Genomic DNA, 25,008 nt, shown 5'->3' on the forward strand with positions numbered 1-25,008 from the left:
TCTCAAATTAACTGTGTTTGAACAGCTGGAAACATTTGAACAAATCAGAAACACACTTCACTTCCAATAATTTAACTTGACCATCAGTGCTTATGAACCCATTAAAAAATAACCCCAAAAGGGCAATCCCTTCTTGAAACTCCTACCCTTGAAATAAACTCAAGTGTTCAACCTATTGACTAGTGTCGTAAAATATTTCCAGTTCTATTAGATGGGTGCAAAAGATCTGAAAGATCTTACTTGATGATCAGACTTATATCACCTTTTTTACACTAGCAAGAAAAGAGGTGTAATAACTTTGATTTTACCTGATAATTGCAAGGTGAGTAAAGCTTATGAAAGAGCTATTTCTATAGTATGGCCAATAAAACATTTGGCAAAATAGGTAGGTATTGCATGCTTACATGGCATCTCAGAAAGACATATGCACAAAAAGATATAGCATGCCATGCCATGCTGCTGTCTGGCCTTCTCCAGGTTGCGTGCTATTGCCTAGCATCCTTCTTTGTGTGCCCCAGAAAATTAAGTTCAGAATTTGAGGAATCTGACATGGAAGTTTGGCAATATTACATACCATTAAGTGCATAGAATTGGCATACGAATCAATAAAATATTCAGAACTTCAAATAGCTTAGAGATAGAGAATTTATGAGAAAGGTCTTGTCAATGAGTGCCACCAGGACACTTGTTAACTAGACCTAATAAAGAAGTATTTTCATCTCCAATGCATTGATTACACAAAACACAACAAAACCACCGCTTTAGAAATGACAAATTTAAATTCCAATGCATTGATTACAAATAACACAGGAAACCACTGCTTCAGAAATGACAAATTTTCTTTATTGAGATAGCACTGTCAACAAAATCCTTATAAGAATGGGAGTTCAGTAGATACCTCTTCTTAGCCACCTATATGTATCATTGGCCTATTCGCAGTTTTCGCAATGTCAAACATTCCAGCATGCGCTGCTTTCTTTCTCTTGACCTAAGGCAAGGAAGTGTGTGACGTTGATCAGAAGCCAGTAGCATGGAACTAATTTAAACAAAGCAACACAACCTTCTATGGCCCATCATGCCTCAAATAAAAAATAGAAGAAAGGAAAACTGTCGCTTATGCAAATAGTCGAGGACAGTAAAGACCATGGAATCATTAAAAGCAAACTGTGTACCGCTGCACTAATTATTTCCCTGAGCTCGTCTTCCTCAGCACCAGCACGAAGGGGATCTCTTAAGCTAACCTGCAGACAGCAAATAAGTGCAAAAAGATAAGTAACTATCAGTTGGAAGATATAATCTCTAAGACATTTAATGCCTAATTTGGCAGCATAGTGTGTGCGTTCTTTTTTCGTTTCTTTTTTTTTTGGGAGGAGGGGGGGCGTTAACTATGAATTGACACAATAAAAAAAGGATCTCACACCCGTGGAGCCATCTCAATGTCCATCTTAACGCATAACGTGATAAAGAACAAAATTCTGTAGAAAGATATTAGACTAAACTCCCACACGCTAAAATGAATGCCACGTGTAATTATAACAAAATTTAACAAGCGGGAGACGCAATTCACCTCTGAAGGCCCAAATAAGCATACTTTGAAGTTCCCATCCGCTAAAAGTCGCAGTCTATTGCAACCAGCACAAAAATGCTCAGTCATTGACGTGATGAAAGAAACCGTACCGTCATGCCCATCTATCCTGTAGTTCTTCGCTGTTTCTGAAGGGTGATCCTGAATTCTCTGAAGGCCTTGATATTTCGAAACCTGTTCAGTGGGACAACATACTTAGAGCCTGACTGAGAGACCAAGAGAAAATTCATGTGCAGTATCACCTGTGTTTTACCTTACCACTTTATCTAGCATTTCGTAGTACGGCACTAGTTTCTTCACATTCCAAACATTTCCATCGAAAGGCATGAACTCAATAAACCGCACATTAATTGGTCTACTTCGAGTCAACTCCACAAAATCGCATATCTCATCATCATTCACGCCACGCATAACAACACAGTTTACCTGGAGTAAACCACTGGGCTAGTCAAAAAGCAAAATAAACTTACTGGTGTACTATATAGCATGACAAAGCGCGGGCAAAACATAAGCTAACAATCGTCGATTTTCGAATTTTATTCAATGAACTGAGCTGGAGAAGATGCATACTTTCACAGGATTGTAGCCAAGACCAACAGCAGCATTGATAGATTCCAAGACCTTCTCATGCCCCTTGCGCCTGGTCAAGAATTCAAATTTGGCTGGCACCAGTGTATCCAAGCTGATATTGATAGAGTTAAGGCCAAAATCTTTAAGCTTGGGAAGTTTCCGGGCAAGAGTGATTCCATTTGTTGTCATAGCTAGTGTCTTTAACCCTTTAAGACTAGACAACCGCAAGCATATGTCTTCGATATCTTTCCTGATGGTCGGCTCTCCCCCAGTCAATCGAATCTTGTTGACCCCAGAGGTAACAAACAGGTTTGCTAAACTGACGATCTCATTCGGTGAAAGAAGCTGAGAGCTCGGAGTAAGTTCCACGCCTTCTGATGGCATACAGTATTGACACCTCAGATTGCAACGCTCCGTTAATGAGATCCTCAAGTAAGTGTGGAGTCTTCCGAAAGAATCGATCAGCATATCAGAAGGGGAGCTCTCTTTCGAAGGATCCTCAGACAGCTTAGCACAAGTCGTATACATCGTCAAGCCATAATGATCCAATGAACCTCCCGTCTTACAACTACCAACCTGCTCCACAAATAAAAACTTCTTCATACGTAATGTTTAGAATGAATGGACACAATTTTCGATCGTCTTGAGAAAATGCTCTATCTCGACCATGAAAAACAAGAGGATAATGTCCTCCTCGCTTCATTATATGTAGCCTAAAAGAAAAAAAGAGGAAGAGGGGGGGCAGTCTTTACGGAACATTATCAAATGTCTTCCATCAGGCGACGTGCCCAAGAAATTTATCCAACAAGCTCATCAAACCCCAGAAAAGTCGAACATCAAAGGCTAGAATTTGAACATCAAACTCATCACCAACGACAGGCAGACGGAATGGTCGATAACAAAGACAGCACAGAAGGCGGAAAAGAAGAGGCGGCGGGAATCTCACAGCGCGAGAACGCAAGCCGCGGACAGCCGACACGCTCTTGGAGAAGAGCTCCATTTCGCCTCGACGACGACCGGCCAGAGCGTGGTCAATCCGACCAACGAATGACCTGAAAAAAAAAAAAAAACAACATTCGAGCGTCAAATTCACGAGACGGAGAGCCGCCGCAGGATTCCGGAGCTCCTACCCGAGCTATAATCGCAAACAAGACGAAAGCTGCTGGTTCGGAATCGATCACGTTAGGAAAGATTGAATCGCCATGAACGACCTGGATTGGGAACGGTTTGACCGGCCGACCAACCTTGCGGGGGATTCTTATGGCTGGCTCTTGGCTGCTGCGGACAGTCGCTGGCCCCAGCCTGGATCGCATGTTTATAAAATATGCCAAAAGAAGAGGATGCGGGACTCGTGGAATTTGGATTCGGTTCTCATCAACCGCGCGTCGATTCTCATCTCGAGTCATCGCCACGTGTAATTCTCTCTCCGGAAAAAGATCTTGACCGTCCATCGTACAGCACTGTGTATGCGATTCGCATGGTGGGACCGGTAATATAAACGGATAACGATACAGATAGTCTCTATGTTATAGCTCAAGGTGCAATACGGTTCATCAATTTTTAATTTATCCAATATAATCCTGAACTTAATATACCCCTGAATTATATAAAAAAATATTCAATATAGTCATTCTATTAACTTAAGATCATGGACAACCTTGAATACTTTGATATAAATCGGGGATTAAATTGAACGTATATAAAATATTCAAAAATCATAATGAATAAATTAAAAAGTTAAGGACCATATTACACATTCATCTAAAATTCAAAGACCACATTGAATAAATTAAAAATTCATGAATCATATTGCACAATTGGCCCAAAGCTCAAGGACCAATTGTGTCGTTTTTTTTTCAAGTATAACACGCGTCCAAACTCTGTTCGGCTCTATTAGGCACACATCTCGATCAACCAGTTATCTATATCGAACGTTATTCATACTTAACATGAGCTATATGATTGATCGTGTACGCTAAAACCGAACTCTTCCCAATTGGTGGGACCAATCACATTCTTGTGCTTCTTCTCATGAATCACGCCGGATAGTTTAGTGCCACCCCAAGAAAATGAAGGGAAATAAAACGATGCAAGATGGAAATTCTAAATTAAACAAAAAGGAAAAAAAAAAAAAAAAAGAAGGACGAAAAGAAAGGAGTAGGCTTGGTATTGGAAAGCCCGCCCAATTAACAACATATCTGGGCTTGGGCTTCTTGGGCAATCCATTATCAGATCTATGTCCCGAATAAAGGGAGAAGCTCTCTTTTTTTTTTTTGGGATTTATTGACGTGGGTGACCATGTTACTATAATTTTGTTTGATATTTAATGTATGAGATTCTATCAAAAGAAAAATATATGAGAAAATTTCAAATAAATACCTGAAGATGCCTCATTTTTTCAAATGAAAGTCTAAAGTGAAGGGTAGTTACAGACGAGCGATGTCGCTCTCATGACCGTGAGACAGCGCCCTATCCGACGAGGGTCACGACCCTCGCTTGTCTGAAATATAGGAAAGAAATGAGAAAAAAGAAAATAAATAATATGAAACTTAAATTCCCAAATATTGTTATTATAGAAAAAAAAAAGGATTATTGACATGGACAATCGCATTCGACCTCGTACCTCCTCGCATTTTCCGAGATTTTTCCTAATTTATAAGAGCTCGAGAGAAAAAAAAAAAAACGATGATAATAAATTGCTTAGTCTTGTTCAGGGCTCAGCCCAATCCTAAACCTTAAACCCGAGAGAGAGAGAGAGAGAGAGAGAGAGAGAGCCCAGCGGCCAGCACGTGACGCGAGGTGGTCTTCCTCTTCCTTCGGCTAAACAGCCCCTAGGGTTTCGTCTTGCATCAGTTTCTTCCATCTCTTCCTTGCCTATCCCTCCTCTTCTTCTCCTTCCTCCCTTCCTTCCAGCAACGGGATCGCTGGTGGACGCCACGTCCGGCGGTCCAGATCGCAGGCTCACGAGCGATTTCGGTAACCCTAGGTTGCGGGCGTGTCCCGCTGGCGCCGCGAGGTTTAGTGCTCATCAATGCCGTCTTTCCAATGGGAGTGCGCGTAGTAATTAAGACATAGCGGGTAGCGACTGGCTATGTATCCCAAGCGGTCCAGTCAAGGGGATGTGCCTGTCCCGAGGCCTGTGCGCACCAGCGATAGGCTTCGGAGGAGGCCGAAGATTTATGGCCGCACCTACTTCTACTACAATCCGTCCATCATCCGCACCAAGAAGAGCAAGACCAAGACGAGGACGGCCGCTTCTCAGATTGCGAGATTGCTGCGTCCGGGGACTCGGTCCGACCGAACCCCTAATTCCACGGTAGGTGCTTTCTCTCGCAGCCATGCGACTTGGAATGTTGGCTGGTTCATCACTAGCGCGCGTGGAGGAACTTGATTTGTCTGCAGATTGAGATTGATGCACATGCCACATTGCACGCGCATTTTTATATCTTCTCGTGTGTACTTACGTAATGCTTGCTTTGTACCTTATCCTTATTTTCATGGATTGTGTGGGTTCCCGGATGACGTCTGACTGCGTTCCCCCTTTTTTCCCGCTTTCCTTTGGAGTAAGACTGAATTAAGTTAATAAGTAATGGTATCTCCTATGTTCCATAGTCAATGGCGACCAACCTCCGGCGTTCTTCCAGGAAGAGGGTCTCAGTTCATTTTGATGGCTATACAGACAGTTCTGGCATGGAGGACGAAGACCTGATGGTGAGCTGACTCTTTCTTTTGAATCGACATGGTATCATAAAAATTTGGAATCATCTTGTGGTAGCTGGATGTCAAACTTTTCGTGTCAGTAGTAGTCCTAGTTTAATTAGTATATGGTCCTGAATTTTAGTAACCTTCTTCTCAGATAAAGAGTTATAGATCTTCAAGGAGACGAATAGATAATAATGCGAGTCACGATGAGCTATCAACTCCACAACGTAGAAAAATTGTGCAGAAGAGATCGGCGCCTCGTCGTGAAGGCTTGCGGCCACGTCATTCAAATGCCATTGCAGGAGAAAATAATTTGCATTCAGATGATGAAGAACAGGGTACATCTGATGAGAAGGCTGACCAAGATGGAGCTGAAAATGGCAATGGAGATGACGCTGAGAATGAGGACGAGGGGGATGGGGAGGATGAGGGTGATCGCAGGGGTGAAGGTGATGGTGAAGATGATGGAGAAGAGGATGCTGATGATGACGAGGTTGAAGATGAACAGGAGGGTCGGAGAAGGTACGATCTTCGTAACCGTGCGGAAGTGCGAAGACTTTCTATGGATACTGGGAAGCAAAGACCAAGGTCTCCAAGGAGAATATTGCATCAAGGAATGGGGAATAAGGTCAGTAGAGATGTTAGAAAGGGTACCTCTCGGGTTCATAAACGGCACCGTATTGGAAGGGCCGAAGATTCCGACGATTCACTTCTTGTAGATGAGCTAGATCAAGGACCCGCAATTCCCTGGGGACGAGGTGGAAACCGCTCAGGAGCTCCTTGGCTCTTTGGGGGACTAGATATGCATGGCACGACAGCCTGGGGATTGAATGTTGCTGCATCTGGTTGGGGTCATCAGGGTGATGCCCTTGCGGCCTTGACTAGTGGGATCCAAACTGCTGGCCCCAGTTCTAAGGGTGGGGCAGATATACAGCCTTTGCAGGTCGATGACAGTGTGAGTTTTGATGATATTGGTGGCCTCTCTGAGTATATTGATGCTCTGAAGGAAATGGTCTTCTTTCCCTTACTATATCCTGATTTCTTTGCAAGTTATCACATAACTCCACCCAGAGGAGTGTTGTTGTGTGGTCCACCTGGCACAGGGAAAACGCTGATTGCAAGGGCGTTAGCTTGTGCTGCTTCAAGGGCTGGTCAGAAAGTCAGCTTTTATATGCGGAAGGGTGCTGATGTGCTTAGCAAGTGGGTTGGTGAGGCTGAGAGACAGTTAAAGCTGCTTTTCGAGGAGGCGCAACGGAACCAACCTTCCATTATATTCTTTGATGAAATAGATGGTCTTGCGCCTGTACGGTCTAGCAAGCAAGAGCAAATTCACAATTCCATCGTGTCGACTTTGCTTGCCTTGATGGATGGTCTTGATTCTCGTGGGCAAGTTGTTCTGATTGGAGCTACCAACAGGATTGATGCCATTGACGGGGCTCTTCGACGGCCTGGACGATTTGATCGTGAATTTAACTTTCCTCTGCCGGGTTGTGAGGCACGTGCAGAAATATTAGACATACACACTCGCAAGTGGAAGAAGCCTCCATCAGAGGAGCTGAGGCAGGAGCTTGCGTCTAGTTGTGTCGGATATTGCGGTGCGGACTTGAAGGCTTTGTGCACTGAAGCTGCCATACGCGCCTTCCGTGAAAGATATCCTCAAGTTTACACCAGCGACGATAAATTTTTGATCGATGTTGATTCTGTCAAGGTTGAAAAAGATCACTTTATTGAAGCCATGTCGACAATTACGCCCGCTGCTCATAGAGGCTCCGTAGTGCAGTCTAGACCATTGTCCTCAGCAGTTGCACCATGCCTAAAGCGACACCTGCAGAAAGCCATGGCCTGCATCTCTGATATTTTTCCTCCTCTAGCAGTTTCGTCCGATATAACCAAGCTTTCTATGCTGTCGTATGGTTCTGCAATCCCTTTAGTGTATAGACCTCGGCTACTGCTGTGTGGTAATGAAGGCGTTGGGCTGGTAATTTGCTTGGAACCACTTGATTTGAATAGTTTGTTTCTGCGAGTATTAGACTAAGTAAACTTACTGCTTTAGTCTGACAGGATCATCTCGGGCCTGCTATATTGCATGAACTGGAGAAGTTCCCCGTACATTCTCTTGGACTTCCGTCTCTTCTTTCAGATCCTAGCGCGAAGACACCTGAAGAAGCATTGGTTCATATATTTGGTGAAGCCAGGAGAACTACCCCATCAATACTCTATTTACCTCAATTCCATCTTTGGTGGGAAACAGTGAGTGCATATGCATTTGTAGCTTATACCTTTTGATGTAACAACTGACCCTTCTCGAGATTCAATGTGAATCGTTTTGTTTGTGTATACTAGATACAGCATTTTTGGTTTATGTTCTTCTGCCAATGATTTTGATCGGTTAATTTTTGCAGGCACATGATCAGTTGAGGGCTGTCCTACTGACTCTCCTGGAGGAATTGCCATCAGACTTGCCTGTATTGTTGCTTGGAGTATCACTAGAAGCACCTGACCAGCTTGATAAGGATGTCACTTCAATTTTCCCTCTGCGTACCATGTATGTGTTGCTTATAAGCCGGCAATAGTTATGATACATTGAGTTAGTTTGTACGAGATCGCCTGTGCATATAGTCAAGTCATTTGTTTATATGCATGGCTGTAAGATAGAGTTATATGTTTAATTTTGTTTTTATCAGCTATCAAGTGGAGAGACCATCCATTGAAGATAGAGATGCCTTTTTTGACAATTTAATTGAAGCTGCCTTGTCGGTCTCTTCTGATGTTATCACAAAAGAATACCCAAGATCTGTGTCTCCTCCCGATCTTCCCAAGGCACCTAAAGTAGCAACCGGCCCAAAAGCCTCTGAACTGAAAGCTAAGTTTGAGGCTGAGCAGCATGCACTTCGACGACTGCGCATGTGCCTTAGAGATGTTTGCAACAGGTATACTGATCTGACGCTTAACTCGACAATTTATTTTTTCCTTTTGGGGTAAGTTCTTCCTGTAGAATGTTGGGCTGATTGATGGATTATCTGGAGTCGGACCATGGGGTTTATTTTGTTGATCAACGCGAATTTGTGCTTCTGGTGGCCGTGGGCAATAAAATGAAAATTCTGGATAGTGGGCATTTTTTAGTAAGATTTAAATGATGTTCTGGAAATGAAGGAGCTAGTGGTTTTGAGCAATGGACAATTCACAGAAGAGATTCTCTAATTTCCCTGACATTGCTGTGTGGTGGATTGCAGGATTCTGTATGACAAAAGATTTAGTGTCTTTCATTATCCAGTGACGGATGAAGATGCGCCAAACTATCGCTCAATCATTCAGAACCCGATGGACATATCCACTTTACTGCAGCGTGTTGACTCTGGACAGTACATTACATGTTTAGCATTCCTGCAGGATATGGATCTAATTGTTACTAACGCAAAAGTATGTCTCTTCATATGTATCTCTCAGAATGTTCTCGTCCTTATATCAATTTTTAATTGAAGCATTTCCCTGGGTAATTTGCGGATAGCAAACTGCATAGGATGGAGATATGTGATTTTGTTGCTATATGCCATAGCTGTCTAAAGAGGACATATATTGTGGTGTGCATATATGATAAGACTGAGAGAGTTATGAACATGCACTAATAAAGAATCATAACTTCACCTCAATTTCTGTATTTACCACCTTATTCCACCGATTAGCTTCGCCTGCTTGCTACCAAATCATAGAACTTCGAGAGAAGATGAAAGAGAATGAGCTCATGCTTGATTTATGATAAGATTAGATGCTCTGACGAAATTGAAAGAATTTTGCTTTGCTCGTTTCAAATGCGCCTTATTTCATTTGATTGTCTTTGAATTTTGTGAATTTATCACTGTTGGTGCTGCCTCCTTGCGACCCTGCAAACTTAAATTGATCTAATTGGCAATTTCTACACGATCATTAATGTTGTCTTTAATATTATTGACCGGTGTTGCACTCTCCTCTAATATATACTGTAATAAATTATGATTGTGCATGTGTTACACGTATTTCTGATCTCTCTTAAAGGTGTGGTGCCTATCTTGGGGTTTGCCTTTATTAGAGATTCTACACAATGATGTCTTTAGGTGCACCAATCATCAACTAGTTAATGGGTTCAAGGCAGACTGCAAATTTTTCCTCTTACATGAGGGATCTGCGAATTTTTCTTACTTGATGTTATGCTAAAATGGTAGTATTTAGTTTATCGGCATTTTTTAACAGTCAGCTGACATTGTAGGATTGCCCTCCTCATTTTCAGCATATTGGCACTAGAATGTTGCTTCCTTTGGCTTGGATATTATGTCTTAGTGGTAGAAATACCATTCAAAATTGTGATGACTTATGCCGACTGGGCTTTGAGACATGTCAAGATTCCATGTTATAAGCTTTTTCCTCTTAATATCTTACTTGCAGGCTTATAATGGAGATGACTACAATGGTGCGAGAATTGTTAGCAGAGCTCATGAGCTTCGTGATGCGGTATGTAATTCCTCCTCCACTTTTTCCGGGACATTGACGCTGCTGTACATGGAAATAATTTGAACCCTTTTTTGCCCTTTCAGGTGTATGGAATGTTGTCACAGATGGACCCTGCGCTGGTTACATTCTGTGACAAGATTGCAGCTCAAGGGGGCCCGATCAACTTGCCAGATGATTTAGCTGGGTCAACCTTTCCTTCGACCCCTGTTGTGCATCTTGGAACAGCTACTAGAGCAAGCGCTCGACTTCGAAATGTCCAGCCAGACTTAAAATTAGACCAAAGCTATGTGGCGCTGAAACGACCGAAGAAGAACCTCGATGGTCAACATGCAGGTACAGTCACTTTCCTGCACATCTATTCTGAAATGTTTCAATGAAACTTTTCCTAGAAAAACTATAGTGATGTAGCCACTAGTTCTTTCAAGATTTACTTAGCAATCTTTATATTATTCAATTTGCCACATGAGCAATTTCTCTGTAGATTTATTTTCAAAGGCATAAAGATCTTAGGGAAAATTCAACTTAGTACTTTCACACTTTTTCTAATCAAATTCCTGTCCTTTTAATATGTCTAATCAAGTCCTTCAACTTTCACAAATTTTCGTGTCAAGCCCCTCTAACATCACATAATGAAACGGTAGTTAGATTTGGTCGGATGGTGTTGGATGAACTTAAATAAAAATTTGTGGAAGTTTAAGGACTTGATTAGATTAATTAAGGGAACACAGCCTTAATATGGAAAAAGTGTGAAAGCACATGGACGAAAAGTGGAGTTTTTCCTAGTTAACATAAGTGGCAGTGCTGAGTATAAATTACTATAAGGGGCTCCTTTAGGACATTGAACAGAGTACTAGTTTTTTGTCAATGTAAATAAAATAGTTGGACATGGATACAGAAACATCTCCAAAGTGCAATCTTTCCAAGTTAAGCTTGTTGTTTGACGTGTGTGAAAAAAGAAAACTACGTATTGGATGTGCACTTTGTAGCAACTCCTTACAGATACTATCGTGCTTGCATCAATACGATCGAGATACCAAGTCTCTCCAATTAGTCCTGCTCCCTCGTGCATTCCCTAATGGCATCTGGTCTTTTGAAGTAATCTACTCTCCACTTACTATGCCCTTTACACGAGGTGAAGTGGCTGGGAGATCTCACATATTCTTTTCTGTAGGCCTCTTCATATTTAAGCTAAGCCTATTATTTGTCTAGAAAGATGGAAACCATCGTGTATGATACGTTTCTGTATCCCCAGAGGAAGAAAAGTTACGGAACCCAGATTCAGGTCTGTCAAAGTCGTCACATGATCCGGAGGCAAATAATGTGGCTCCTGAGAGTCCTGAACCCTCTCCTGCCGATGCCAGCACTGCAGAACCTCCCGAAGCAGCTCCCGAATACAGAGATGACAGCGGTACATCGAACGACGCATCGATGTTGGATTCTGATGTTTCAGATCAAGTGGCGTCTGTCAAGCTGCTCTTCATCCAGCGTACAGATAATTATGCCATTCCTCAGCTGGAAAGGCTCTACACTAGGGTTATAAAGGGAGTATTCGAGATCAGAAAGGGAGTTGAGGGCAATCTCAAGCACTCAATTTTGAGTTATTTGTTGAAATTTGCGGAGGATGAGGCAAATTTCTCCTCTTAAAACCCTTTTCTTGTTCCCTTTCCCCTCTCTTTTTCCAAAATAGCCCAAAAAAGAGGAAAAAAAAAAGAAGAATAGGAAGAATTGCTTGTACAGTCCGGGATTTTCTTTTTAATGGAAAAAACTAATTGAGTGGTAACAGCCTTTACTTCTGTTTCTCTACCTCATTGGTACGCTTGTATATCCGTTTCAGGATCATGCGGTGTCTCTCGCATGGTTATTTCTTGGTTCTGTTAATACAATGTTTAATGCGTCAATTTGCCGAAGAGGGAAATTCTAAAGGACTTGTATTTGCACTTGCTCCCTATTTTTACCGTTGGATGCACGCCCTCGCGATTTGATTTCTCTTTCTACTTTGGCTGAGCCAATGCTCGCAGGGAACTGTTAATGTTGCTTCCCAGCAACAACTCCCTCTAGAAAAGAAAATCGCAGCATAAATATGGTAAATCTACTATTGACTGTTATGCACAAACCCATGACCGGTGAACTATAAAATTGCGCAGATGCAGGACAATAATAATTTCATCAATCGAATTATGCTCCGGTTACATCGATAGAGTCCATGACAAGCAAGTAGTTCAAGTTAAGGACTCCTCATGTGACAGAGCCATCTGAGACATGAAGTAGAAACTGAATATACAAACCCCTAGATATGTGCCTGCCATATTAGTAATGCACAGGTGCTCGTATTGAATCCTCTTGAAACTATACGGACTTGAGTTACAGCTCTGCCCTCGCAATTGACTATAAATTAAGTACGCATCCTCACCTCAGAACACCTTCTAAAAGCGGATTTGGAGCAAACTAGAAAACATGAGCCAATAGCTTAGACAAAAAGCCAGTTTGTATCAGATTTATTAGACTTCAGCTGCTTGAGGAAGCCTGCCGCTTCGCCACGTCCAATAATTGGCTCTCATTGGATCTTCATGTCCCAAGATAGAACAAATCGATTTTGCCAGATCTGAGTCTGAACCTACTTCACCCGAATGTGAAGTCCTCAAAGAGGTTATGGCATCCCTTATTTCTTGGTTAGGTTTGAAACCAAGGCAAACCAGATCCAACAGTGTACTCAGAGCAAATTTTAAGTTTCTTTTGGCTTTCAGAACACGAAGACATGCACAAGGCACTCGAGCATCATTTAGCCAACCATCATTTTCATCATTGTAAAGGCCACGAAGGTATCTCCATGGGCTCTCATTCTCTGGATTCGTGCCGATAGCTTCGATAGCATAATCAACTTCAGAATCTCTCATAGCTTTCAGACCTCCAAGGAGAGGAGATTTTGTGATGACAAAATACCTCTGCAAAGCAGATGCATGGAGTCAGTTTAACAGATGCATAATCTTTACTGGAGTCAAGTTTCTTCTGAATGCGTTCCAGGACATATACATCTTAAAAAATTTCAGGCATACCTGATTCCAAGCAGAATTGTTGAATATGTCTTCCTCGAGGAGCTGCGTACAATAATCAAGTTCATTCTCCCAAACGCCTAAAGCGTGAAGAACCCACTGCACCAAAAAAATATATATGGAAAATTTAATGCTGATTGAATGGGTTATGGGGGTGATATTGGTTCAACTGGCTCAATTGATCAACTACTACTTCAATAGCAAGCCATATGATACTCATAGGTAGTGTTATATCGACTATGGTTTTAAAAAACCAATGCTATATACAAGAAGGGATGAACTCCTGTTTCTGCTATCACACAGGATGATTTCTAATTGACAAGGAAGAGAATGGCCCACTGGTAGAGTTCTGACCAACTCTCCAGAGAATAGGGATTTGAGCCCAGTTTCCTAAGAATGGGGGAATATAGTACACAAAATTGTTCTTATTGAACATTTGCTGGATAGTTTACCAGTTCAAAACCGGGTGAAACCTAGTTCAGTCAAATTGTTGGGTATAATTAACTCAGTTAAGGTGTGCACACTCTTTTCTTTGACCACCGTCCATAAAGACAAGAGACTGTAGGAGAAGTGACAGTTAACAGTCAAAAGCTATATACACACATGCTGACACATATATATAATGATGCACATATGTAAGGTATGAACGATGGTAAAGATACAGACCTGCCTATGAGACCAGGCATGATAGTTTTTAGCATCTAGGCAGAATATCTTCCCTGTGAACTCAAGTTCCCCACATGCAGCATCAGATCCCAACTTCTCAGCAACCCAACGCCGATGATGCCTGTTAAAATAAGACAATAGAATTAATGCTGACTGAAAGAATACATCATCAGCTCGGTCAAGAATTCAATTTACATCATAGATTTGGCATTTGCTGTTTGATAAGAAGGGCAAAAGAATCCCGTACAATATACAACTTAGAAACTTGCCACTACTGAAGTCGTCATCTAGGTATTTGTCTCTCTAAATTTGCATATTTAGGAGTAGTTTTTGCACTTATGATGGAAAGAAAACATGTAGTTGATGTTCAGAGGACTGAGCGTATAGCAGAATGTTCAATGAACTATAACATGATGCAAAATATGTGTTTCGACAGCTATTCAGTGGAAGGCCTAACAGGAACTAATCATCATGAGTGTCCATTAAGGTGGACATCATAGATCAACAAACTTGTTAAAGGAGGAGAATATTGTGCATATGTAATCGAGCTCTTCCCTTTATCCGTACAAAAATTAAGGAGGCATTAGGGGAGTGTGAACCTGCATCCAAAAAGAGCTCAAACCATGGAGCTCAAAGAGTTTCAGGTCCAGTATTTTGAATTAGTTTCGCTTCTTCCTATATGAAATCCATCAGTCTGGAGCTAGCATCGAGCAATGTTATGAGAGCCAAAAAGGCTCCGACTTATCAACAGAGTAATGGGAAAACTAATGTCCCAAACATCCTCTGCATATGAATGAGAAGTACCAGAAGATGCCACCATAATTTTAACGAATTCCACACTTCAAAGCTCCTTTGAGACAAATCAGGCATACTGAATCCACGAATGTGCAACACGCTCGAACTATTATTCTAAGAACTAAACCTGAACTTGAAATTCTTCAGAAGCCTTGCAAGTCTAGTTAGACATAAGAAGGAACCCACCCCACATCAAAACAACAGCATTGTCAACGCCATTCTTGATCGGATCTTAACCTTTCAGCAAGCGGATTTAATAGATCAGAGCAGAAAGGAAGGCAATTCGAGGTAATATCAAACGAGTTTCCCTTACCAAAGCTGGTAGTTTTTGGCATTCCCCTTGGCCACGCGTTCAGTAAACTCGAGCTCGTCGTTCAAGTCAGCATCCAGCGCCTCCAGCACTTGACGCCTGAAATGCCACACCTACAAAAGGAAATCGCAATCGTAGTAAGCTAAAAAAGCAAAACTTGGGAAATCAATCGCTATCGCCGTGGATAAGAAATACGAGAGAGAGAGAGAGTAGTAGTAGTCGTCGTAGTAGTAGTACGGTGTAATTGGCAGGGTTGAAGGAGATGGCGAGAGAGGTGAGGAGGAGGGAGCGAGGCGAGAGCTCCCGGGAGCTGTAGAGGGACCGGAAGTAATCCATGGTCTCCCGGAAATCGTCCCTGTAGGCGATCGCGACGACGGGGCTCGGACCGTCGTCCTGCGGCAACGGCGTCACAGCGGCGAACTCCGGCCGAGAGCTGAGCGGGACCCACGCTCTCCAATCCTCTCCCTCCGACGACAACGAAGCCATTCTGTCTCTGTCTCTCTCTCTCTCACTCGCTCGTGCTCGCTCTGCTCTGATCGATTGCGTGAGCTCTTCAGGGTTGTGCGAAGTTAAAGTGAACCGATATAAAAAGAAAAAAGAAAAAAACAACAATAATATTAAATATTAATTCTAACTTGTAATTAAATAAAAAGGATATCAATAGACAAATTGAGGAAAATTAAAATTTCAGAATCAAATTAAACATTACAGCAGGGGATGATAATTCTTCTCGACGTTACTTTAGCTGGGAAAAAAATAGCAAATACATATTTCCCATAAGTAGTATATATTGGACAAATATACAAGTTAACTAAGGCATATCCAGCAAATAGCTATACCTTATTTACTACCGATTTATATGGTTAGTTGAGTGATTCAAGATTTTATTCGTAAGTCCAATATCAAATATTCGATTCTCTAATATATATATATATGCTTAATATCAAGATAGTTTATGAATCTACGAAAGACGAGATTAAATTTAGATGTGTCTGTCATTTATTGGCTTTTTTAATGGCACATATATTGATGGGTGTCGTTTACGCCTTAAACCGATTGTTTTCGGCGGTGGATGATCTAAACCCGATCCATACCCTTTTTCTTGATGTGCAAAAAGGTAACTTTACTATGAGCTTTGCAAAAAAAAAAAAAAAAAAGGCGTGGCATAACAAAGGCAAAGGATTTTAGCAACTCGATTAAATTTCGATCCAAAAGAATACATATTTACAAAAAGGTTATGATTTTATCAGGTCAATTAAATTTCGACAAAGAAAAAAAAATTGATTAAAGAAATTTGCTATTTTTTATATTTCCAATTATACTATAAATTGGTCCGTTGAAAAATGTGAGTTGAAGGAGGAGAAGAGTCGAATGAAGAGATGACGGTGGAAGCGGGAATCGGGTACGCGCTGATAGCGCTGGGGCCGTCTCTCGCCCTGTTCGTCTCCGTCGTCTCCAAGAAGCCCTTCTTGATACTCACTCTCCTCTCCAGGTTCTCTCTCTCTCTCTCCTGCTCTGTGTTCGTGGTCGGATTCGGGCTTAAAACTTTGGTTGTGATTCGTTCTCGGATGGCGCGATTGATTTCAGATTTCGACTTAGCTCGAAGTTTGCTTCTAGAATCGGCGATATTGATGTCAACCGTGGATTCCGCGAATGAGCCGCTGTGTTGTTCTTTCGCTCGCTCGCGGTTCGATTCTCGGGGAAGTTTGGCTCAAGTGCTGTAGTGTATCTGCACTTTTGAGCTCGGTTTCACAGTCGGTTCGAGCTTCGTAATCAACTACTGATGGGGCCTTTATACATCATGTTTTCCAACTACGGGTGTCTTCGCTAGTAACATTGACGAACTTTTTCATTAGGAGCTAGTAGTTAATTTCCTCTCCATGGCCGGTCGCTATAGTTTTTAGTAAAAGAAGAATGGACCTCCAAAGGGCTTTCATGTAATTTGTTCTTTGGGTTATGATGCTTTTTAAAGATGGCCTTCATTCCCATAAATGGTGCAAGGTTGTGAATTTTGGTCCAAACTTTTGGAGATCTCTACTTTAAATGCACACATAGGACATTTGGTCCGAGGAAAATGAATCTTCTGTTTGAGGGGCGCAAAACTGTTGCAGAATGAGTTCTTTTGGCTAATCTTGTCTTTGTTGTGGGTGTGCCCATTGTTGTTTTCTTAATCTTTACTGAGGCGACCTTCTTTCCTGTATGCATTGATTGGACCCTGACTTGATTAGTTAACATCCTCTTCTACCAGAAGAGGGATAGCAGAGAGGGAGATATTCCAACAAGAAATTGCTTTAGTGTCAACATCATCTTTATCCCAAACTAGTTGGGGTCGGCAGTCGATGAACCCAAAAATAAATAAAATAAAAGCAAGACCAATTGAGGGAAAGGAAATTGCTTTAGTGTGAAAAAAAAAAAAATTCCTATATTCTGAGATGGCATGCTTCTTTTGTGCATTTGTAGTCTTATGAAACATTGAAAGTCAGGTCTGTTCAAACTTCTGCAGTACACTTCTATGGCTTATAAGTCTGATTGTGCTGTCGGGAATATGGAGGGCATTTCTTCCTCTGAAGTCAACAATTTGGTGGCCATATGCAATCCTTATAATCACATCTGTCGGATTGCAAGAAGGGCTTCGAATCTTTTTATGGAGAGCTTACAAGTAAGGTCCTAGTCTTCCTGTATGTTCCTTTTCAAGCATGTTAAAGCAGCTTGACATTGCCATATCTTGACTGGTATAGATATGACTTTCATTATATTTTTATAAAGTTTATTTGGCACTTGAAAATCTTTCATTATGAAACTTCTGTTGCCAAAAACTCATATCCTACGTAAGTCATTTAAGTTCTTCTCTGTCCATTTTAATATGGAATTTCTTGGTTAGATTAACATGTAAACAGTTCTGTTGTACTGTGGAAAAGAGAGCATTGGTACCCTGCCTGTGCACACTTGGGATGTTTGTAAGTTGACTTTCCTTTAGTCCACCTGATTTGTTGGTCCTGCTAATGTAGTAAGGCACAATGTGATCACTGAGGAATTCAAAAGCATAAAACCGTTGCTGAAGAAGGCTTCAAAACTTGGTTATTGATGTATTTTCCAACTGTAGAAAGAACTTGATTGACATAGTATTCAAAAGTATAAAGTTTAATCTTCCAATGAATCTGTCTCATTAACGCACTCAAGTCTGTCTCATCTCCTTCAGAACCAGAATCAGAAGATTTATTACGGAGAAAACATTGGGTCTTAGATGACCACGTCTTGTACTTGGTAATGAGCAAAATGAGCAGTTTCAAGAATTAAAATCTGTTTCATCTATGAATTGAACAGTTGTTGGGAATTTAACATTTGTGACTTTTTTATTGAAGCTTCTCTATCGTCAAATGTCTCACTGACTAGCTCCCTATAGGGTAAAGACTATTATTTGTTTCCACAATTTTCTCTAGACGGCAAGGGATAGTTATATGACTACTCTGTCTTCTTCAAGACTGAAAATATCGCGAAGGCATCTCGTTTGTCTGCACAAGACATCAATGTTGGCTGCTCTTTTGTGTCTACTGATCTTCAGTATTTACCATAGCTTTGTTTTGAACCTCTTTATATACTACAATTGCACTCCTTGCACTGTCTTTTACTGACATAAATAAAAGCCCTTGTATACTTAGATAGCCTCCATAATTCTAGCTTTGCATTCAGTTTTCTACACTATTCATCTACTAGCACAATGTCATCATTGGAAAGCGTTGAAAAAGAATCATTGTGGAGTTTACAAAAGCTCTGTGTTTATTTGGAATCTTTTGTTAACCCTCCATGTACCATTACTGAAGGCACCACTTATTTACATATCATTTTAGGAGTCTTATGGTATGCTGTTTCCAGATATATGGATATCATGTGCAAGTCCTTATGTTTGTTGCTTTACTTTGCACCATACTAAAGAAAACTAGAGACATGCACCACACTAAAGAGAACTAGAGCATCTTTGCCTAATATTACCTTTCAAAAGCTTCTCTGGTTAGGTAAATTTCCTCTATAGCCAACTACCATTAATGGGATTATCTTCCATTCTGGGTTGGTTGGAGTTTTATCCATTTGCACGTTCTTATGTTAACTGTGACATATGCTTCTGTACAATGAATGTACTTGCTCTTATTGGAGAACAACTGCTTAAATTTGAGGCTGCTTTCGTAGTCATGCTAAACTTCTTCTAATGTACTTATGTAGGAGGCTGGAAGATGTTCTGGATGCTTTTGCTGAAAGAGTCTCAAAGCCTCGCCTTTTTCTTACGGACAAGATGCAGATTGCACTGGGTGAGCTCTAAGGTTGCTCTTTCCTTTTTGTAGATCTAAACATACCAATAGCGCCTCTTATTTTCTTCCATCATGCTATTGTATGCTCTTTTAAGAGCGATGCAAAGCAAAAGGCATTCAGAAAAGTTCCAGGCCGGAAGGGATTTATTGATCTAGATCAGTAAGGTGATTGTTATCTTTGAACCAATGACATGCCCTGTTGCACGAGTTTTTTCTTCTTCTTCTTTTTCATTTCTTCCTTTTACTTTCTTCTACAAAAATATGTATCTTATAACGTTGTCTGATTTAGAAATATCACGTCTGATTTTGATTTTTATAAAAAGGAGATAATTTCCAAAACCATCCTCAACTTTGCTCTCCATATCTAATACCCTCCTTGCAGGCTCCTAGTACTATGTGCTATGGTATTTGCTCAACAATCCAGTTCTAGAACCTCCTTTCTGCTCCCATTTCTCTGGGGCGGCTCGGCGAACTCTTATTGAACCATCGTTTCAAAACCTACAGTCTACATCTTCCCATCCTAATAAAACCCATTTGGCTTCATGCACACCCAAACCCCTCTCCCACTCCTTTCCTTGCCCTCTCTCTCCTCACACACAGCAATACAACCCACTTACAATCGAAAGCCACCCCCATACCAACAAATGACGACAACATTAGTTGTCATCTTTTACCTATAACATGGATAGATAGGTTTATTACTTTAACCACACTAGTTGTCATCTCGTGTTACCTTTATTAATGTATAATTGCAAATTACCTCAATTAACTATTTCGGGGTTTGCACCTTAAACATTTTTTATTTGTTCACATAACTCTCTATTGCCGGAAGGAGATTGATGTGCTATCCTATCATGAATCTAGAAACAAGTCCTCGTTCAGCAGCCTTGATAAGCTTTTACTGTGAACCTTGGGAGCTATGAGTTATCTTGTTGTTTATAAGTAAAGAAAAGCCCAAAAGGGTTTGACAAACAAAATTGATAATCTCTCATTGGAGATACAACTATAGATCAAATTCCTCCTTTGTCAATTATGTTCCAAAACCCATTTATAGATGCATGACTGCGCAATTGATTCAAATGGTCTTCACCCTAAAAAATGTGAACGACCCAGAGACTTAACTTGCTAGTTTCAAGATTCATTACAAACATGTATGATGAGCTTTGTAGTCAGCGTATTACGAATTTAAGCCTGCCAAATGCCAGATCTTGAAAAGTGGCCATTAGAATCTCCCTGCTAAAATTATTGGGCCTAAAAATCTGGATAATTATCCACGTTCCCATTGTTAATGAATAAAATAGGGGAAGCATTAATAGCATTGTGATGATCAATTAGCTTGGTAGGTGGCTGGGGAAAGGATTTGACCATTTAATCGTAAAGAAGGGTAAGATTGTTAATAAATGATATTTTTTGCCCACTTTTTAATTTGGATAGTTTGTTAGACTTGGTAACCTCTCTGTGTAATTTTTTACTGGGTTGGTAGCCTGTCGGTATCTTTCTGATAAAGTTTTTATGTAGCTTTCTTGTAAGGACAACATATTTCCAATGCACAGGAGCAGCTGAACCTGTGAGAGTAATTGAGATGTATTTCAGTGAATTGTGGTCCTTGAATAATGATAACAGCTGATGTTGTGAAATTTATACTGCTTTTGTTTATCTGGAAGATGTCACGTGTGTTTAAGGCATTTGTCTCTTGTAAATAACTTACCTATCATGAGCTCCTTGTTGCTTAAAGATGCATATTGTGTACTTGGTGGTTTAAGTTGGAGGTGGTTCTGCTGCTTCTGAATCCCTTACTTTTTTTTTTTTTTGCATGGATATAGAGCTACTTGCTCTCACATTCTCCGTCCTTTTCTTTTTTGTGGGTACATATAGACATTTGGTAGCTGATCAGATCTTTTTGCTCATTTTATCTTTTAAAAACCTCATGCAGCTGGTGGTTTAGGCCATGGTGTGGCTCATGCTGTGTTCTTTTGTTTGAGCCTCTTGACACCAGCTTTTGGTCCTGCTACTTTCTTCATTGATAGGTGCTCAAAGATGCCATTTTTCCTCGTTTCTGGTAAGTTGAATGTTTACTTGAAGATCATCCATCTTTATTTCATTTGTTCATTCTATGTATGTTGTGAGAGCTTTTGGGATTACAAATAACAATAGCAGATTAAGACCAAGTTTGGGATTTTTAGAAATTAAAGGGGGCTTGCATAATTGGGTGGTCATTCTCTGTTAAGTGATATGTCAAGCCACAGATCAGGATAGGAAAATCAGAACCTGTAAGAAGATTGTTAGTAGTGCTCTTGTTGATAATACTTCTCTAACTATTGTTTTGTTCTTGGCAGCATTGATCGCTCTTGCCTTTGGCACTATTCATACGTTCTCAATGGTTATTGCCTTCAATGGGTATGCCGAACAGAATAAAGTTGACCAAGTTTTTGTTCCTGTCGTTCATATGGTGGCAGCATTGATGGTATTTACTGCTTTATCTTATGGCTATCATATGTCGTGCATTTTGTTTCCCTTGCAATAAGTTAACAGATCGTATCTATTTTCGTGGAGTGCATGACTTGCCTACTTTATGTTTAGATGTTTATATGTGCTATTATATCTTTCATGTGAGTTGATGGAGTTGTCCAAACATCTTTCCTTACGATCTGAGTTGTTTCATGAATGTCTCGTGTAATGGTGTGCTGGAACCTTGATTAGATGGAAAGATGAATTTGATAGGCAACACGTTGTGCACTCCTGTATATGCACCTAAATATAGTTATGCCAGGTGCATACTGAATGCTTCATAATACACTAAAACTGAGTCATCCAAGGGTATCGATGCTCATAATGATAACTTAAATAGTTGTTATAGATCTAATGAAGGCAAGCGAAATAGATGAGGGTGCATGCACGTGATGCATGTGATATTTGCATGTAATGATCAAAGAAATGGAACAAAGTTTTGTTTCATGTTCAATAGTGATTTTGCTTGAACATGGATTGCTAACATAGCTGGATTGTTGGCTTTTAGGTTGATTTAAATACATAGATGACGTCAATGCTTTTTGAATCCTCCGCTAGTGAAGAGGGGGGTTAGGGGGGGTGGGGGTTGGGTTGCTGGTGTTTCTCAAACTTCTAAGTCTACTAATCATTTGCACTTCTGCATTTTCGCAGACACTGGTGAATTTCGCTTTGGAGGGTTGCTTGGTTGGAATTCCTCTTCTTTATGTTATGGCGATCTTGACCTTGATGCATTGTGGGAGGATGGTGTGGAGAAGATTAACAGAAAACTAAGCTGTGACAATTAGCTCATAGTAAAGCAGCATTTGATGTAAAGTGACCTCTCATTTTCTTCTTTCTGTAGTCCGTTCTGCAGCTTCTTTAAAGTTTCTGTTATTTGGGAAGTGCAACGTCTTAAAATCCATGTTCAGACTTTATTATAATTTTGTTTCCTTACGTTTTTTACTTACTAGTCCTCCTTTCAGTCCCTCATTGCATGGGGAGAGAGAGAGAGAGAGAGAGAGAGAGAGACCAGTCTTTCTCGCTAGGCCTCGTGTCCTCTCGCCCTCACATTGCCCTCTTGCGCTTTCGCCGCCCTGTCTTTGTTTTCCCCTCTTTCTCACGCGTGCTCTACTCTCTCCGGAGCTGCTCCTTTTCCCAAACTTTCTCACGCAACTTTGGGCTTCTTTGTCTCGTCCCTCATCTCCAGAGCTGTTGCCTCCGCTCTTCGTCTTGTCTCTCATCTCGTCCCATGGAGATGCAATTCCTGAGGTAATCACTGTTATTAACTCTCATTTCTGTAAATCTATGTTTTTTGCCTGATATCCGATTCAAGGAAAGTGCGGAAACGAACTCCTCAAGTTTATTTGTTTAATTGTCTGTTCGTTAGTCTTTGAAACATTGTGTGATTCTTTTGTTTTCTAAATACGGATTGCAGTCTTTTCATTTATTTCGCGTTTCTGGAGCAGCTTGTCATGTCCCATGCTATTAATCTGAAACCAAGCCTTTTCGGTGTGATGGCTGTAGTTAGTTTAGGTGGTGAATCACCTGTAGATAAACTACGATTATACGGGTGTTTCGGGCTAAAGGGTTCAGGGCAGATAAAAGATTCCTCAATTTCATTTTGCTTGTATAAACAAAGCTGCTTTTGTTTGGTTGGTGTTGAAAGACAATTGAACCTTGAATGATGCACGTGTTAATCAGGAAAAAAAGGGAAGATAACTCCATAGGTACGCTTGTTTTGGGTTAGAAAATGAAGTTTCTCATTGTCATTTACTTCATGCTGTTGGGTCCGAATGCTTTGGTCTTAACGTGGTATGGACGTGTATGGATATGGAATTGAGCAGAGAAGTTTCTCGTGGCTTGGCAAAGTCGGGCTCTGTCCTTTGACTGCTGCAGAACGGATTTAATCATCAATAGGACATTGGGGATTTATCTTTGACTATCTCTTGCTTACAACCTTTATTTTCCCATTTCTGTGCATCGCTTTTACTACTTAAAGCTATGGTTCTCTTTTACTTTGTTCTATTCCGTGCCTCACCGTAATGTAGTTTGGTGGTATTAGATATGATACTTTAGATGCCTTCGTAGCAAAGAACCTCACTACAGTAGCTTGTGTTGTCTCATGCGTTTCTGGCTCTTCTAGTATTGCCCTTCTAGAACTTCACCTGTATTTTGGCTTTCATGATCAGTGTGCTCCAATCTAGATGGATAAGATCAAAATCCTACTAGTGGTAACAAGTGCAGCTGCAACAGTTATGACAATTAGCACATTAGTTGCGGATGATGATAATCATTTTGAGAACCACATGCTGAGAGAGCTTCATGTGAATCAAGATTGCGAGAGAGTTGTATATGAATTGTGTGTTATACAGTGGCGATACTTATTGTACAAATTTAATACGGATGATGCCAAATGCTTCTTTAGAGCTTTGCGAGGTGCTCAATGCAAGTAACTTACTGGGTTTTGCAGCAAATGTTTCTATTAGGGAGCAAGTTCTGGTATTTTGCCATATATTGGACATAATGTGAGGTTTAGAGTTATGGGGAGAATATTCCATAGGTCAATAGAAACCTTGCATAGATATTTCAAAATCGTCTTGCAAGCGATTTTAAAATTATACAAACATGTGGTGAAAGAATTGAGCAATTCCACTCCTCCCGAAATAAGTAATAGTCGTTTTTATCCATGTTTTAAGGTATGAAATTTGTAAAAAAAATTCTTTATACATTGCTTGAGAAGTTCCATATTGATAATTGTGTTGATTATTTTAGAATTGTGTCGGAGCAATAAATGGAACTCATGTATGTGCATGAGTTCCTCTTGAAATTCAAGCAAGATTTCGTGGTTGGACGATGGAACAACATATACTGTGTTAGCTCTATTACATTTAACTCGAGGTTTTCTTATGTATTAGGTGGTTGGGAGGGTACCGCACATGATTCACATATTTTATCTGATGTACTTTTAGAATCGGATGGATTGAACATTTGTACAGGTAAGGAAATGGAATTATACGCAATGTTTGAATTGAGCTTATTATCTTAGTAATCAAC

The 25,008-nt window shown here is 40.6% G+C and overlaps 4 protein-coding genes across 5 annotated transcripts; 2 read left to right on the forward strand and 2 right to left on the reverse strand.

Annotated features, from left to right (window-relative positions):
* Positions 1-227: 227 nt before the first annotated feature.
* LOC115739142 (GTP 3',8-cyclase, mitochondrial) lies at positions 228-3,463 on the reverse strand. Of its 2 annotated transcripts, none has more exons than XM_048271710.1 (8): positions 3,286-3,463; positions 3,102-3,207; positions 2,156-2,731; positions 1,844-2,011; positions 1,568-1,759; positions 1,144-1,241; positions 899-988; positions 228-544 (listed from the first exon to the last, which is right to left on the reverse strand). In XM_048271710.1, exons 2-7 carry the CDS (start codon positions 3,153-3,155, stop codon positions 922-924), a joined length of 1,155 nt encoding a protein of 384 aa, XP_048127667.1. In that variant the 5' UTR covers positions 3,156-3,207; positions 3,286-3,463; the 3' UTR covers positions 228-544; positions 899-921. The 2 variants fall into 2 exon arrangements, with proteins under 2 accessions (XP_048127667.1, XP_030527954.1); XM_030672094.2 differs by having other exon boundaries at positions 1,173-1,241; positions 2,156-2,734.
* Positions 3,464-4,939: 1,476 nt separating this feature from the next.
* Positions 4,940-12,122, forward strand: LOC115739141 (ATPase family AAA domain-containing protein At1g05910). The gene is made up of 10 exons (XM_030672093.2): positions 4,940-5,471; positions 5,768-5,866; positions 6,012-7,835; positions 7,919-8,107; positions 8,260-8,402; positions 8,542-8,787; positions 9,091-9,277; positions 10,277-10,342; positions 10,426-10,675; positions 11,595-12,122. Exons 1-10 carry the CDS (start codon positions 5,247-5,249, stop codon positions 11,984-11,986), a joined length of 3,621 nt encoding a protein of 1,206 aa, XP_030527953.1. The 5' UTR covers positions 4,940-5,246; the 3' UTR covers positions 11,987-12,122.
* A 386-nt stretch (positions 12,123-12,508) lies between these two features.
* LOC115739144 (protein farnesyltransferase/geranylgeranyltransferase type-1 subunit alpha) lies at positions 12,509-15,723 on the reverse strand. The gene is made up of 5 exons (XM_030672099.2): positions 15,401-15,723; positions 15,167-15,276; positions 14,059-14,179; positions 13,396-13,491; positions 12,509-13,284 (listed from the first exon to the last, which is right to left on the reverse strand). Exons 1-5 carry the CDS (start codon positions 15,647-15,649, stop codon positions 12,841-12,843), a joined length of 1,020 nt encoding a protein of 339 aa, XP_030527959.1. The 5' UTR covers positions 15,650-15,723; the 3' UTR covers positions 12,509-12,840.
* Positions 15,724-16,528: 805 nt separating this feature from the next.
* LOC115739147 (gamma-secretase subunit APH1-like) lies at positions 16,529-22,912 on the forward strand. Its single transcript, XM_030672103.2, has 6 exons — positions 16,529-16,655; positions 17,667-17,822; positions 19,382-19,467; positions 21,401-21,526; positions 21,804-21,931; positions 22,627-22,912. Exons 1-6 carry the CDS (start codon positions 16,543-16,545, stop codon positions 22,744-22,746), a joined length of 729 nt encoding a protein of 242 aa, XP_030527963.1. The 5' UTR covers positions 16,529-16,542; the 3' UTR covers positions 22,747-22,912.
* The last annotated feature ends 2,096 nt before the right edge of the window (positions 22,913-25,008 follow it).

Source organism: Rhodamnia argentea, chromosome 10, assembly GCF_020921035.1.
Source record: "Rhodamnia argentea isolate NSW1041297 chromosome 10, ASM2092103v1, whole genome shotgun sequence".
NCBI classification, from domain to species: Eukaryota; Viridiplantae; Streptophyta; class Magnoliopsida; order Myrtales; family Myrtaceae; genus Rhodamnia; species Rhodamnia argentea.